The sequence below is a fragment of the Salmo salar genome, chromosome ssa07 (assembly GCF_905237065.1).
Source record: "Salmo salar chromosome ssa07, Ssal_v3.1, whole genome shotgun sequence".
In the NCBI taxonomy this organism is placed as follows: Eukaryota; Metazoa; Chordata; class Actinopteri; order Salmoniformes; family Salmonidae; genus Salmo; species Salmo salar.
In genome coordinates this window covers 30,767,627-30,784,585 of record NC_059448.1, presented here as the reverse complement: position 1 = coordinate 30,784,585, position 16,959 = coordinate 30,767,627, and the positions used below count along the sequence as shown (strand labels likewise).

At 42.5% G+C, this 16,959-nt stretch overlaps 1 protein-coding gene and 1 long non-coding RNA gene across 2 annotated transcripts in view; one reads left to right on the top strand and one right to left on the bottom strand.

Moving 5' to 3' along the window:
* tnfsf10l (TNF superfamily member 10, like) overlaps window positions 1–10,098 on the bottom strand; it is an 82,264-nt gene extending 72,166 nt beyond the window's left edge. The window contains exon 1 of the mRNA XM_014207390.2: window positions 9,607–10,098. Within this exon, the coding sequence (XP_014062865.1) occupies window positions 9,607–9,831 (225 nt within the window). The 5' untranslated portion in view covers window positions 9,832–10,098. The remainder of the gene's footprint in view (window positions 1–9,606) is intronic.
* Window positions 6,797–7,612, top strand: LOC106609049 (uncharacterized). Its single transcript, XR_001329626.2, has 3 exons — window positions 6,797–6,885; window positions 7,158–7,244; window positions 7,521–7,612. It is a non-coding gene; the product is annotated as an uncharacterized lncRNA (long non-coding RNA).
* Window positions 10,099–16,959: the final 6,861 nt, after the last annotated feature.

Here is a 16,959-nt window from a genome sequence, read left to right as displayed (position 1 = left end):
TATTCCAGTCTGTGCTAGCAAAACAGTCCTGTTGTTTAGCATCTGCTTCATCTGACCACTTTTCTATTGACAAGTCACTGGTGCATCCTGCTATCATTTTTGCTTGTAAGGAGTAATCAGGAAGATAGAATTAGGGTCAGATTGGGCAAATGGAGGGTGAGGGAGAGCTTTGTACGCATCTCTGTGTGTGGAGTAAAGGTGGCCCAGAGTTTTTTCCCTCTGGTTGCACATTTAACATGCTGATAGAAATTAGTTAAAACTGATTTAAGTTTCCCTGCAGTAAAGTCCCCAGCCACTAGCAGTGCCGCCTCTGGAAGACCCTTTTCCTGTTTGCTTATGGCAGTATACAGCTCATTGAGTGCGGTCTTATGCCAGCATTGGTCTGTGGTGGTATGTAGACAGCTATGAAAAATACAGATGAAAACTCTAGGTAGATAGAGTATCTCATGATAAGCTGTAGACCACACTACCTCAGGCGAGCAAAACCTCAAGACCTCCTTAGATATCGTGCACACTAAGCGCACACTCTCAACATCTAAACAAGTTCAAGTCGAGCACTCATTTAAGAGTAAGACAACTCAAAGGCGAAATCCATTAATGCCACAATAATGGAATTCAATACCCTTGACAATCAACAGTGTTCTGTCGTGGATGACGTTGGCTTTCGCCGACTGGTCGAGCCCCAGTACACACTATTTTTCAGATGTTGCCCAACCGGAGTTATACAGTATTGTTGAAACTCACATCCATGAGCGTCACTGTTATTAGCTTCACGACTGACATTTAGACCAGCGATGTCAGCCCCATGAGCATTATGAGTCTGACAGCACAGTGAGTCTGACAGCACATACTGAGGAAAGCTCAAGAATGTGCTGGTTCTCATACCGCTGCTGCCATTTCAATGGCATTTGAGAACATGTTTGAAACATGAACACTCCTAGCTCCATTCGAACAACTGACTCAACTGTGTCTTCAGCAGATGGGATACCCTGTCATGGCATCAAAACGCCTGCTAAACAAAATTGCCAACACAGACCGTGAGGTTAAAACTTACAAAAGTACTCGAGGCTATGAACAAGCGATTCGGTGACATGCTCTCTGAACCTCTTTACTGTGTCGCCACCATGCTCGATGCTAGATACAAGGACCGCTACTTCGATGCAGACAAGAAACGGGGTTTATGTGAAATGTTACATACACAGCTGGACAAGATGGAAATGGACACAGTGACAGTGCGCACCGAGGAAGAGAGGCCTCAGACAGACAGATATGAAACTTTACTGTTTGACATGCATGATGAAATCCTGGTTGAGAATGACACGACTGAACAAATTAACAACGACACAGCACAGCAAGTAAGTGAAAGAAATAGGTTTTGATTATGTTTTACTGGTAATGGGGATCTACGTAAATGCCAACCAAATAACTTTTTGGTCAGTGTGTGTGTGTGTGTAAAACTTTTATTTAACCCAGGCAAGTCAGTTAAGAACAAATTCTTATTCACAATGACGGCCTACCCCAGCCAAACCCGGACGTCCCTGGGCCAATTGTGCGTCGCCCTACGGCACTCCCAATCACGGCCAGATGTGACACAGCCTGGATTCGAGCCAAGGACTGTAGTGAAGCCTCTTGCACTGAGATGCAGTGCCTTAGACCGCTGTGTCCATGTGTGTGTGTTAACTATTTACTGTACTAGAATGCTTAAAAGGCCACTAAAATGTAAAAAATTGGTCATCGGTATAGTTTTTTTTTTTGCCAAGGAAAGTATTACATATCGGTATCGGCCAAAAATGTAATATCAGTGCATCACTAGCAAATGTTGCATTGATTCAATCACAATTGCCACAGAAAAGGGTTGTTAGTGTTAACTAACAGGGAAAACTCTAGAAAGTTAAGTGAAGTTCAAACTCGTCCTTCTCTCCGTGGGCTGATTGTTCCCACTAAACTGTGCAAGTACTTTGCTCACAAGCTTATACAGTTGAAGTCGGAAGTTTACATACACCTTAGCCAAATACATTTAAACTCAGTTTTCACAATTCCTGACATCTAATCAGAGTAAAAATTCCCTGTCTTAAGTCTGTAAGGATCACCACTTTATTTTAAGAATGTGTAATGTCAGAATAATAGTAGAGAGAATGATTTATTTCAGCTTGTATTTCTTTCATCACATTCCCAGTGGGTCAGAAATTTGCATACACTCAATTAGTATTTGGTAGCATTGCCTTTAAATTGTTTAACTTGGGTCAAACGTTTCAGGTAGCCTTCCACAAGCTCCCCACAATAAGTTGGGTGAATGTTGGCCCTATCCCCCTGACAGCGCTGGTGTAACTGAGTCGGGTTTGTAGGCCTCCTTGCTCGCACACACTTTTTCGAATTTTCCATAGGATTGAGGTTAGGGCTTTGTGATGGCCACTCCAATACCTTGACTTTGTTGTCTTTAAGCCATTTTGCCGCAACTTTGGAAGTATGCTGGGCGTCATTGTCCATTTGGAAGACCCATTTGCGACCAAGCTTTAACTTCCTGACTGATGTCTTGAGATGTTGCTTCAATATATCCACATAATTTTCCTTACTCATGAAGCCATCTATTTTGAGAAGTGCACCAGTCCCTCCTGCAGCAAAGCACCCCCACAACATGATGCTGCCACCCCCGTGCTTCACGGTTGGGATGGTGTTCTTCGGCTTGCAAGCTTCCCCCTTTTTCCTCTAAACATAACAATGGTCATTATGGCCAAACAGTTCTATTTTTGTTTCATCAGACCAGAGGACATTTCTCCAAAAACGATGATCTTTGTCCCCATATGCAGTTGCAAACCGTAGTCTGGCTTTTTTAAGGCGGTTTTGGAGCAGAGGCTTCTTCCTTGCTGAGCGGCCTTTCAGTTTATGTTGATACAGGACTCGTTTTACTGTAGCCCATCAGAAGCTTCTAAAGCCATGACATAATTTTCTGGAATTTTCCAAGCTGTTTAAAGGCACAGTCAACTTAGTACACTTCTGACCCACTGGAATAGTGATTCAGTGAAATATAAGTGAAATAATCTGTCTGTAAACAATTGTTGCAAAAATTACTTGGGTCATGCACAAAGTTGATGTCCTAACCAACTTTCCAAAACTATAGTTTGTTAACCTGTTGGGGATCTTATCCCGATATCGGGATTCATTGTCAAGAGACCACGGCGGGAAATTCAAAAACTGCAAGAATCTAATAATTTCAATTTCTCAAACAATCAACTATTTCTCACAATTTGAAAGATAAACATCTCCTAAATCCAACCACATTGTCCGATTTCAAAGAGGCTTTACGGCGAAAGCATAAAGTTAGGTTATGTTAGGAGAGTACATTGAAAATAGCTGTGTGTAATGTTTTGTCAATTCAAAGACAGGCGTCACCATAAGCGGAGTGGTTGAAAAACGAGTTTTAATGATGCCAACCTAACCTCTTACATCTAGACGTTCCGCTAGCAGAACACCTGCTCCAATATCCAATGATGGGCATGGCGCGAAATACAAACTCCTCTAAAATCCGAAAACTTCAATTTTTCAAACATATGACTATTTTACAGCATTTTAAAGACAAGACTCTCGTTAATCTAACCACACTGTCCGATTTCAAAAAGGCTTTACAGCGAAAGCAAAACATTACATTATGTCAGCAGAGTACCCAGCCAGAAATAATCAGACACCCATTTTTCAAGCTAGCATATAATGTCACAAAAAACAAAACCACAGCTAAATGCAGCACTAACCTTTGATGATCTTCATCAGATGACACACCTAGGACATTATGTTATACAATGCATGCATGTTTTGTTCAATCAAGTTCATATTTATATCAAAAACCAGCTTTTTTACATTAGCATGTGACGTTCAGAACTAGCATACCCCCCGCAAACATCCGGTGAATTTACTAAATTACTCACGATAAACGTTCACAAAAAACAAAACAATTATTTTAAGAATTATAGATACAGAACTCCTCTATGCACTCGATATGTCCGATTTTAAAATAGCTTTTCGGTGAAAGCACATTTTCAATATTCTCAGTAGATAGCCCAGCCATCACGGCTAGCCATTTAGACACCGACCAAGTTTAGCCCTGACCAAACTCCGATTTACTATTACAAAAGTTTGATTACCTTTGTTGTCTTCGTCAGAATGCACTCCCAGGACTGCTACTTCAATAACAAATGTTGGTTTGGTCCAAAATAATCCATCGTTATATCCAAATAGCAGCGTTTTGTTCGTGCGTTCTAGACACTATCCGAAGTGTAAATAAGGGTTACGAGCATGGCGCAATTCGTGACAAAAGATTTCTAAATATTCCATTACCGGACTTCGAAGCATGTCAACCGCTGTTTAAAATCAATTTTTATGCAATTTTTCTCGTAAAAAAGCGATAATATTCCGACCAGGAATCTGCATTTAGGTAAACAGAGGAAAGAAAACAAAGCATTCTGTCGACGCAGGCACGAGCCTGAGTCTCACAGTACTGTAACCAGCCACTACCCAAACGCGCTACTTTGTTTCAACCAGAGCCTGCAAAGCCACGATTCAGCTTTTTGCCGGCTTCTGAGAGACCATGTGAGCCGTAGGAAGTGTCACGTAACAGCAGAGATCCTTTGTAATGGATAGAGATGGCAAAGAAGGCCAAGAAATGGTCAGACAGGGTACTTCCTGTACAGAATCTTCTCAGGTTTTGGCCTGCCAAATGAGTTCTGTTATACTCACAGACACCATTCAAACAGTTTTAGAAACTTTGGAGTGCGTTCTATCCAAAGCTAATAATTATATGCATATTCTAGTTTCTGGGCAGGAGTAATAGTCAGATTAAATCGGGTACGTTTTTTATCCGGCTGTGAAAATACTGCCCCCTATCCATAACAGGCTAAGTGTATGTAAACTTCTGACTTCAACTATATATATATAAAACATAATATGTGATCCGTTTCAAGAAGCTAGGCCAATGTCGCACGTCACTACTACACAGGAGAGGCATTTGAAAGTTTTTCCAGAATTACCTTCTGGAACATGTGAACTTTCATGTGCCTTAATAACAAATGTGTATGCCATCTGTAAATACGAATAAAATTGTTAAATTACGAGCCTAGTTTCCAGGAAAAAGTCAGGAACCTTCCCGCTAACCGTGATTGACTGAGATAAAGGATGGGCTGGACATGTCAAGAGATTAGTTCAGGTTGGTCTGCCATGTAGCACGCTTCTGTCTATAACATGTTAAATATATAGTGTTAGCAATGGAGAACTGCAAAAGTGTTGCTACTGCTCTCAACAATATTGCTGCCCTGAAGATCAGTGGGAACAAATTGTGATGGTCTACTTTCTGCACACGATCAGTGTGAACCGGGATGACTTGACACAACGGCCAAACAATTTTTAGCTAGCTACAAACCAAATGGAAAAGACACGCTCCCGTGAAGTGTTCATCCATGTATACAGGTAAGACTAACTATATTTTCAGATATTATAAGTTCCTAATTTTGTCAGAAAGTCGTTTTCATTGTAAGTTAAAGCGTACTGTTAGCTAGCAAGTGAACTGTTAGCTAACAAGCAATCTGTGTAGTAATCTTATTTGTATCTCAAACAGCCATTTGTATTGCTAGTTATAGCCTTATGGCTAAGCCCGCTACGCTCCGATAACACTGTCAAACTAAGAATTGATGATATAACTAGCAATCAAAAAGAAACTGAGGAACGACTCAAACTCCCCACCTTATGCTCTCCAAATGGATGTTAGCTGTGAGGGCCAAGATACACTGACTTTTGTTTGCTACATGTCGGGGGTGCTATTCACGAAGACATATTGTTCTGTCTCACGATTCCCGAGCAAGAAACGGCACGTACGAGGTACGCACTGTTAACCACGCCTCCTGACTTTGAGAATTTCCGATGCAACATGCATCAAGCACACTCATCTCAGTAGTGGTGGTGAGATAATTTCTCTTATGTCAGACTAATTTGCAATTGAATGTCATAGCCCCACATAAGTATATGATGGTGAATTGAGAATACAATCAGAAGTACAGTTAGAATGTTTTGCAATTGACTGCGATAACCTTTTTTATTGGGGCTAACATTCGCTGTTAATTACATAATTTATTTTCACGTGGTTGGGCTCGCGAGAAAGTTCTTGTATCAAAATGGGGTCGTAGGCCCAAAAAGTTTGGGAACCCCTGGGTTAGTGTTAGGTTTAGAATAGGGCTTAGGGTAAGGGTTAGGTTTAAGTTTAGGGTTAGAAAAGGGTTAAGGTTAGGGTTAGTAGATAGACTATCAGTAACATTTCAACTAGCTATCTGTAGATGCTCTATGAAAAGGCAACCTTATGCTGTTATTGGGCTATGTAGCCTATACTCTTAGAAAATATTGTTATTTTGGGGTTCTATATAGAACCCTTTGGCTCTTTGGATGATATTAAAGATCACTAAAAAAGGTTATACATTTATTTACCCCATGAGGGCAAAGAACCTTGAGCGTTTTAACCCTACCCCAGAGTGTGATGTGGAGCGGACATCCGACACCTTAACTCTCTATGGCAGGGGGAGATCGAATTTGTATTTTACAAAATTGTTACCGAGGTCAGAGTGTCAAACAGCAAGGTTCATAGAGAAAGGTTCATACAAACCTGCACTGTTGCAAACTAAGTGCTAGCTAGGAGCAAGAGGAAATAATGTGTTTAATAAAAACACTCCTATAAACACATGATTTCCTCTTGCTTTAAAATAAATACAAATTAAGGGGTTCTATACAGAACCTTTGATCATTTCAAATTTTAACTGCCCTTCAGAATTAAAAACCAACTGCCATTAAAGCATGAAGACGCACGAGGAAGGTGGTTGAACATGCAAATAGACTATTTTTCAATTTATTAAGGTAAACAAAGTTGATTATTTAATTCAAATATATGAAGCCAAAGTCATGTGATGAACTATGGGCTAGATAGATAAAGTTGTATTAGAATTTGTGCACCGTTTGTAAGCTAGCTAGCTAGCTGAAAAAGCTAGGCTACTTTAATAAACCACTTTACAAGCTAGCTAGCTTACAAATAAATATACTTTTTAAATTATGGAATATGAAAAATAGAGCTACAGACCCAGCCTGACATTGGAAATTAGCTAATTGTTCATTTTATTTGAGTATTTCAGTGAGGGGACTATTTTCTTGTAGTCAAAGAAGACTGTTGCTGACCTTTGTTGAAATTACGTGATGGCCAGTGGGCTGACTGAGAGGAGGTATGTATCTAAATGATTTATTAGTAAAGTATTATATATGCTATAATAAGTCTGTGATTCAATAGCCTAGTTAATCATGAATTGGCTTTTAACACACTATGTTTTGCTCAGTCTGGCAGTAACCCAACTATCAGAGGCAGAGGATCTCTTTTGGCTGCTGCTGACAACAGCTGGATGCAAATTGCTCTTCTACATCATAATAATATGTCTACGTAGCATTTTATCTTCATTTTGGCATATTAATTCATGTTTCTGCTCCTTTCTTCATATTCTCAGGAACCAGCCAGGCAACCACCCAAAATGTACTGTTCCATAAAGAAGTCAGTCAGAGTTGTTACCAAGATTGACATGGGCCATCATTCAAACAAAGGGATGCCGCCCAGGCCACCAGAGCATACTTCCAAACTATGTTTGCATATAGCGAAAATAAAATCGCAAAAATATGCTGGTCTTTTTCTCCATTATTTAACAGTTTATTCTATTATATTCTTAGCTAAAAAAAAGTAGTAGCCTTAATTCATAAATTACACCATACAGGGTTCCAGAGTACCAGTCAAAAGTTTAGACACACCTACTCATTCAAGGGTTTTTCTTTGTTTTTACATTGTAGAATAACATATATGGAATCACGTAATAACCAAAAAAGTGTTCAAATCTTCAAAGTAGACACCCTTTGACTCAGTGACAGCTTTGCACACTCTTGGCATTCTCTCAACCAGCTTCACCTGGAATGCTTTTCCAACAGTCTTGTTGGCTGCCTTTCCTCCACTCTGCGGTCCGACTCATCCCAAACCATCTCAATTGGGTTGAGGTCGGGTGATTGTGGAGGCCAGGTCATCTGATGCACCACTCCATCACTCTCCTTCTTGGTTAAATAGCCTTTACAGAGCCTGGAGGTGTGTTGGGTCATTGTCCTGTTGAAAAACAAATGATAGAAATACTAAGCACAAACCAGATGGGATGGCGTATCGCTGCAGAATGCTGTGGTAGCCATGCTGGTTAAGTGTGCCTTGAATTCTAAATAAATCACAGACAGTGTCACCAGCAAAGCAACTTGACACCATCTCACCTCCTCCTCCATGCTTCACGGTGAGAACCATATGCAAAGATCATCCGTTCACCTACTCTGCTTCTCACAAAGACACGGCGGTTGGAGAGGACAGATTTCCACCGGTCTAATGTCCATTGCTCGTGTTTTTTGGCCCAAGCAAGTCTTTTTTTCTTAATGGTGTCCTTTAGTAGTGGTTTCTTTGCAGCAATTTGACCATGAAGGCCTGACTCACACAGTCTCCTCTGAACAGTTGATGTTGAGATGTGTCTAACTAGAACTGTGAAGCATTTATTTGGGCTGCAGATAGTTGCCGATTTCTGAGGCTGGTAACTCTAATGAACTTATCCTCTGCAGCAGAGGTAACTCTGGCTCTTCTTTTCCTGTGGCGGTCCTCATGAGATTCAGTTTCATCATAGCGCTTGATGATTTTTGTGACTGCACTTTAAGAAACTTTCAAAGTTCTTGAAATTTTCCAGATTGACTGACCTTCATGTCTTAAAGTAATAATGGACTGTCATTTCTCTTTGTTTATTTGAGCTGTTCTTGCCATAATATGGACTCTGTCTTTACCAAATAGGGCTATCTTCATTATACCAACCCTACCATGTCACAGTACAACTGATTGGCTCAAACGTATTAAGATGGAAAGAAATTCCACAAATTAACTTTTAACAAGGCACATCTGTTAATTGAAATGCATTCCAGTTGACTACCTCATGAAGCTGGCTGAGAGAACGCCAAGAGTGTGCAAAGCTGTCATCAAGGCGAAGGGTGGCTACTTTGAATAATCTAAAATATATTTTGATTTGTTTAACACTTTTTTGGATGCTACATTATTGCATGTGTTATTTCATAGTTTTTACGATTATTCTACATGTAGAAAATAGTAAAAATAAAGAAAAACCCTTGAACGAGTACATGTGGCCAAACTATTGACTGGTACTATTTATTTATTTATTTGCTCAGAAAACGTGGGGGCTAAATAAAACCACAAATAATGTGTAAGGCTACGCCAGGGTTCCACAACTGTTAGATTATTGATGAACAATCTAACACAAACAACATGGTTGGCCGCTATTGTCACAGGCGACATTCCAGTTAACATTTTCGGTCACACGATTTCCTAAAACTTTGTTAAATAGTGCATAAAGTTCGTCCACAACAGTGTTGGAATATCATCAGGCACGTCTCGTCATGAAACTTTATTCAAGTGTTCGTTAAACTCAAACTGCACTGCTGCTGCGGCCAACCCAACACTCTCCTCTCTCCCTCTTCCTTCTCCAATCCACTGAACAAAAAACAATTCCTTACCTGTGATACTGACATATTCAGGTACACGAAAAGTCCGGTGGTCGAGGCAATCTGTAGAACGATCACCACAATCACCACCATTGCGATCCACATCTTGGATGGCGCGGCATCGCGACGCGTGTTTACCGCAGCCGCCGTGGCCGGGACCATCATATACGTTGTGGATTCGCTGCTGATGCTTCTGAAGTAATCCTGCTGCTGCTGAAGGCTGTTCGGCGTGGCCATGGTAGCATTCCCGACACATGAGTATCCGTCAAAAACAACAACGAAGTCAAGGACGGGACGTGTATATTAAATCAATGTCCTGGCTACATGAGCGTGTCTCCTGCTTTTCGAGTCGGAAAGAGCCCCTTCAATGAATTTAGCGTGGGAGGAGGAGTGTAACCACTCCAGTCGTTTATCCTATTCCCCTCTGCCCCGAAGATTTGAGAGAAAGTTGACTGGGGTAACCACGTTCCAATCCTGCACACAGAGAGTGTGCGCAACCTGCCTCCCCTCTAGTTCCTTCAAGACAGAGATGCGTGCGTGATGTTAACCTCTCAGTTACCTCCTGAGAGAGTCCACCGCCACTGCACTGACCAGAATAGGACAAATATTTAGCCAAAACTCTAGAAAACTGAGCCTTGATTAAATATTTGAACTTTCCCTTGGCAATTCTATTTTATTGTTAGTATGGCTATGGAAATGTGTATTTGAAATGAATGGTTATTTTATTTTATCATGAAAAATTTAAACCTAACTAAAGTGTTTTTCATCTAACTTATATTTATTATTAAGAATAGATTACATTTGTGAAACTAAAAGGGAATCATTTATGGTAAAATAAACAACTTTCATCTCAAACACAAACTCCCAATGAAGATGCATTAAGTTGCATTTGAAATGACTGTAAAAGAAGCAGATAGATGTGAACAGATAAGTGACTGCTATTAGCGTTGTAAATATGTCTATCTTTATTAATAATCTTGATTTCCTTTCCGTCTCTCCCACTTTCTGTCTCTCGTCTCTACAGCTGTGTCATCATGTGTGAGCCAAGGGGACAACTGCTTGTCTCATTGCTCCATGAGTGTATGCTCTATATTGAGATGGGAGACAGATTGTGGGGGAGACTGGTTTTTGGACCCCGCCAGACAGACAGCCCTGATACTGAGGACCTCTCCCCCTCACACCCTCAAACTTTGTTATACGACCAACTGACCGAATGGAGCCCTGGGAGAAAGGGAGTAGCCTAGGTTTATGAATAAATCATCCCCAGACACAGACACAGACTAATCTAAGGTCAGTTGTTTTGGGTGTTTTCTCTCCCAAATAGTTTGGCACAAGTACTTTGATTCTTACACTTCATAGTAGCGCACAGATGTGTGGTGATCCCTTTTCCAAACAAGTATGGCAGGCCTATTCCTCTCTACCTCTCCAAATGAGTATGACATCTCCTTCTCATAATACCTGGAAGCAGGGGAAGGAAAGCCCTGTCGCTTTTATGCTCCCATTCCGGTAAAGAGGTGAAACCACAGGTCTGCTCCTGATGTCAAAGGAGAAAAAAACTCTTCACAGAGATGTTCAACATGGTTGCGTTGATGAGCAACAATAAACCAATCAGACATTCATATGACAGAGCTGGCCGCAATCATTTGATTCAAATGATAGGGGGACTCCAAAAAAAAGTGTTTGAACCAATGACCTACAGAGATAAAATGATATACAGTATATGTCTCTGAGCGACAAATGTACCTTTTCTTGAGTCAGGCTTTTAATGTATACCCACTGAGCACAGACGTCAATTCAACGTCTATTCCTTGTTGGTTCATTTCATTGAAATGACGTGGAAACAACGTTGATTCAACAAGTTTGTGCCCAGTGGGTAGTGTAGTGATAGCCTATCTACTGTGCAACTGGGACTGCACAAAATTATCAATGTATGTAATCCACATGTGTTACTATTCAGACAAAAAGGAGTGTGTGTGTGTTCAAACTGTATTTCACCTGTAAACTGCCTGGATGGAAAAATAGGTGATTGCAAAGTTAAACAAACCATACAACTCTATGCACGAGGTACAGATGCAAAGTTTGGTAACAAAATGACGGCCCAAACAGCACAAACCTTCATTGTTACCGAACTTTGCATATGCACTGTTCTTCAAGTAAATGTGTTTTTGTAACATTTTCTGTGGAAATTATTAAAGGTAGTCCTTGTGCATAGAGTTCTATGATTTGTTGAACTTTGCAATCATGCGTTTTTGTTTGACATACATTTTAAAGGGTAAAATCTGAGTCTCAGTATCACTCTGTTACTGTGGAATTGCCCAGCAGATCTCTCACTCACTCACTCACTCACTCACTCACCACTCACTCACTCACTCACTCACTCACTCACTCACTCACTCACTCACTCACACACACACACACACACACACACACACACACACAACACACACATACACACACACACACACACACCTTGCCGTGAAGACTACTCTTCTGAAACTCTGTGCATGTATCCATCCATCTAAACCTGGGCTCTTTGTATATATATTTTGCATGTGTGTATGTTTCTGCCTATGTGTGTATGTTCCTGTCCATATTGTGTCCCGCGGAAGGGCTGCCCGTGGCCAAATGTGGGAGGCAAAAGTTCACAATCTACATTCCTGCCATGTTAGATATCTGAGCTGGGGGAATACATCAGACACACACGCACTCACGCATATGCGCACGCGCGCAGGCAGGCAGGCAGGCAGAAACACACCTCAGCCAAACATGCGTACACACACACAAAAACATACCTTAGCCACACACACACACCGGACGCACACACACACACAGTGCCGTTTCTAGGCATAACCGACATAAGCAGCTGCCCCGCTAGGGGGCCCCCAACTCAAAAAGTATGTTCAGCTTACTGTTAGTTAGTACAGTAGAATACACCACGTGCAATTTAGAAATTTGCTAGTGCATCAGTAGTTTTCCTCTTTTTACTGTATGTCAGTCACTGACAGTCACTCAATTAGCCCATGTCAGCACTTTATAGATTGCTAGGTAAATTAGTCTAGCCAGCAATCTAAACCTTCTAGTAATCATGGCTGAATTACTGACCAGACACACAAGGCATGTGCCCAGGGACCCTGACCTCTAGGGGGCCCCCATTGATTTTGTTAGTCACTCTCACTGCTATATCATATGAACATGGCATGCACAATATATACAGAAGTATGTGAAAACCCCTTCAAATTAGTGGATTTGGCTATTTTAGCCACACCCGTTGCTGACAGGTGTATAAAATCGACCACACAGTCATGCAATCTCCATTGGCAGTAGAATGGCCTTACTGGAGAGCTCAGTGACTTTCGACGTGGCAATATCATAGGATGCCACTTTTCCAACAAATCAGTTCTTCAAATTTATGCCCTGCTAGAGCTGCCACGGTCAACTGTAAGTGCTGTTATTGTGAGGTGGAAATGTCTAGGAGCAACAACGGCTCAGCAGTGAAGTGGTAGGCCACACAAGCACACAGAATGGGGACCACCGAGTGCTGAAGCACATAGCGCATAAAAATCTTCTGTCCTCGGTTCCAACTCTCACTACCGAGTTCCAAACTGCCTCTGGAAGAAATGTCAGCACAATAACTGTTCGTATTGAGCTTCATGAAATGGGTTTCCATGGCCGAGCAGCTGCACACAAGCCTAAGATCACTATGCGCAATGCCAAGCGTCGGCCGGAGTGGTGTAAAGCTCGCCGCCAATGGACTCTGGAGTAGTGGAAAAGCATTCTCTGGAGTGATGACTCACGCTTCACCATCTGGCTGTCCAATGGACGAATCTGAGTTTGTGGATGCCAGAAGAATGCTACCTGCCCCAATGCATAGTGCCAACTGTAAAGTTTGGTGGAGGAGGAATAATAGTATGTTTCTGGCTAGGCCCCTTAGTTCCAGTGAAAGGAAATAATTGTATATATTTTTTTAACCATTTTCTCCCCAATTTCATGATATACAATTGGTAGTTACAGTCTTGTCCCATCGCTGCAAATCACGTACGGACTAGGGAGAGGCAAAGATCAAGAGCCATGCGTCCTCCAGAACACGACCCTGCCAAGCCGCACTGCTTCTTGACACACTACGCGCTTACCCCGGAAGCCAGCCGCACCAATGTGTCAGAAGAAACACTGTACAACTGGTGACTGTGTCAGCATGCATGCTCCCGTCCCACCACAGGAGTCGCTAGAGTGCAATGGGACAAGGATATCCCGGCCGGCTATAGCTAGGTTGCAATGGAGCCCGCTTTGCCTGGAATAGCTAACGAATGTTTCCAGCGCTGTAGAAGCTGTGTTTATTACGCACTTGTCCAGGACAGTATTAACAATCCGAAAGTTCCAATGCGGCTATGCTTAAAACACAAGTCTCAATTCTGTGCAAATTTATGGAGAAAAATGTTTGTCTTTCTCAACGCTGCCTTGTCATCTGTCCCTATCTGAATGGCCTGTGCTACCTGGAACTTGCCTGCCAAGGAAACCGAAGGCAGCAGCATGCTGCTAAGCAGACGGGAGTAACTGCAAGAGGTTCGGAGCTGCACCGGTGCCTGATCTACCTGCGCCTTCATCATATCAAAAATCAAATCAAATTTTATTTGTCACATACACATGGTTAGCAGATGTTAATGCGAGAGTAGCGGAATGCTTGTGCTTCTAGTTCCGACCGTGCAGTAATATCTAACAAGTAATCTAACAATTTCACAACTACCTTATACACAGAAGTGTAAAGGAATGAATAAGAATATCTACATAAAAATATATGGATGAGCGATTGCCAAACGGCATAGGCAAGATGCAGTAGATGGTATAGAGTACAGTATATACATATGAGATGAGTGATCAGATGAGTAATGTAGGGTATGTAAACATTATATAAAGTGGCATTGTTTAAAGTGGCTAGTGATACATTTATTACATCCAAATTTTAATAATTAAAGTGGCTAGAGATGAGTCAGTATGTTGGCAGCAGCCACTCAATGTTAGTGATGGCTGTTTAACAGTCTGATGGCCTTGAGATAGAAGCTGTTTTTCAGTCTCTCGGTCCCAGCTTTGATGCACCTGTACTGACCTTGCCTTCTGGATGATAACGGGGTGAACAGGCAGTGGCTCGGGTGGTTGTTGTCCTTGATGATCTTTTTGGCCTTCTTGTGACACCGGGTGGTGTCCTGGAGGGCAGGTAGTTTGCCCCGGTGATGCGTTGTGCAGACCTCACTACCCTCTGGAGAGTCTTACGGTTGTGGGCGGAGCAGTTGCCGTACCAGGCAGTGATACAGCCCGACAGGATGCTCTCGATTGTGCATCTGTAAAAGTTTGTGAGTGTTTTTGGTGACAAGCCGAATTTCTTCAGCCTCCTGAGGTTGGAGAGGCGCTGTTGCGCCTTATTCACAACGCTGTCTGTGTGGGTGGACCATTTCAGTTTGTCCGTGATGTGTACGCCGAGGAACTTAAAACTTTCCACCTTCTCCACTACTGTCCCGTCAATGTGGATAGGGGGCTGCTCCCTCTGTTGTTTCCTGAAGTCCACGATCATCTCCTTTGTTTTGTTGACATTGAGTGTGAGGTTATTTTCTTGACACCACACTCCGAGGGCCCTCACCTCCTCCTTGTAGGCCGTCTCGTCTTTGGTAATCAAGCCTACCACTCGTCTGCAAACTTGATGATTGAGTTGGAGGCATGCCACGCAGTCATGCGTGAACAGGAAGTACAGGAGAGGGCTGAGAACGCATCCTTGTGGGGTCCCAGTGTTGAGGATCAGCGGGGTGGAGATGTTGTTTCCTACCCTCACCACCTGAGAGCGGCCTGTCAGGAAGTCCAGGACCCAGTTGCACAAGGCGGGGTCGAGACCCAGGGTCTCGAGCTTAATGACGAGTTTGGAGGGTACTATGGTGTTACATGCTGAGCTGTAGTCTATGAACAACATTCTTACATAGGTATTCCTCTTGTCCAGATGGGTTAGGTTAGTGTGCAGTGTGATTGCGATTGTGTCTTCTGTGGACCTATTGGGGCGGTAAGCAAATTGGAGTGGGTCTAGGGTGTCAGGTAGGGTGGAGGTGATATGGTCCTTGACTAATCTCTCAAAGCACTTCATGATGACAGAAGTGAGTGCTACGGGGTGATAGTCATTTAGCTCAGTTACCTTAGCTTTCTTGGGAACAGGAACAATGGTGGCCCTCTTAATTAAAGCATGTGGGAACCGCAGACTGGGATAAGGATTCATTGAATATGTCCATAAACACACCAGCCAGCTAGTCTGCGCATGCTCCGAGGACGCGGCTAGAGATCCCATCTGGGCCTGCAGCCTTGTGAGTGTTAACACCTTTAAATATTTTACTCATGTTGGCTGCAGTGAAGGAGAGCCCACAGGTTTTGGTAGCGGGCCGTGTCGGTGGCACTGTATTGTCCTCAAAGCGAGCAAAGAAGTTGTTTAGTTTGTCTGGGAGCAAGACATTGGGGTCCGCGACGGGGCTGGTTTTCTTTTTGTAGTCCGTGATTGACTGTAGACCCTGTCACATACCTCTCGTGTTTGAGCCGTTGAATTGCGACTCTACTTTGTCTCTATACTTATGCTTAGCTTGTTTGAATGGCTTGTGGAGGGAATAGCTACACTGCTTGTATTCGGTCATGTTTCCGGTCGCCTTGCCCTGATTAAAAGCCGTGGTTCGCGCTTTCAGTTTTGCGCGAATGCTACCATCAATCCACGGTTTCTGGTTGGGGAATATTTTAATAGTCGCTGTGGGTACAACATCACTGATGCACTTGCTAATAAACTCGCTCACCGAATCAGCGTATTCATCAATGTTATTGTCCGACGCTATGCAGAACATATCCCAGTCCACGTGATCGAAGCAATCTTGAAGCGTGGAATCCGATTGGTCGGACCAGCATTAAACAGACCTGAGCACAGACGTTTCCTGTTTTAGTTTCTGCCCATAGGCTGGGAGCAACAAAATGAGGTCGTGGTCAGATTTTCCTAAAGGAGGGCAGGGGAGGGCTTTGTATGCGTCGCGGAACTTTGAATAACAATGATCCAGGGTTTTGCCAGCCCGGGTCGCGCATTCGATATGCTGATATAATTTAGGGAGCCTTGTTTTCAGATTAGCCTTGGTAAAATCCCCAGCTACAATAAATGCAGCCTCAGGATATGTGGTTTCCAGTTTACATAGAGTCCAATGAAGTTCTTTCAGGGCCGTTGATGTGTCTGCTTGGGGAGGATACACACGACTGTGATTATAATCGAAGAGAATTCTCTTGGTAGATAATGCGGTCAGCATTTGATTGTATGGAATTCTAGGTCAGGTGAACAAAACTACTTAAGTTCCTGTATGTTGTTAT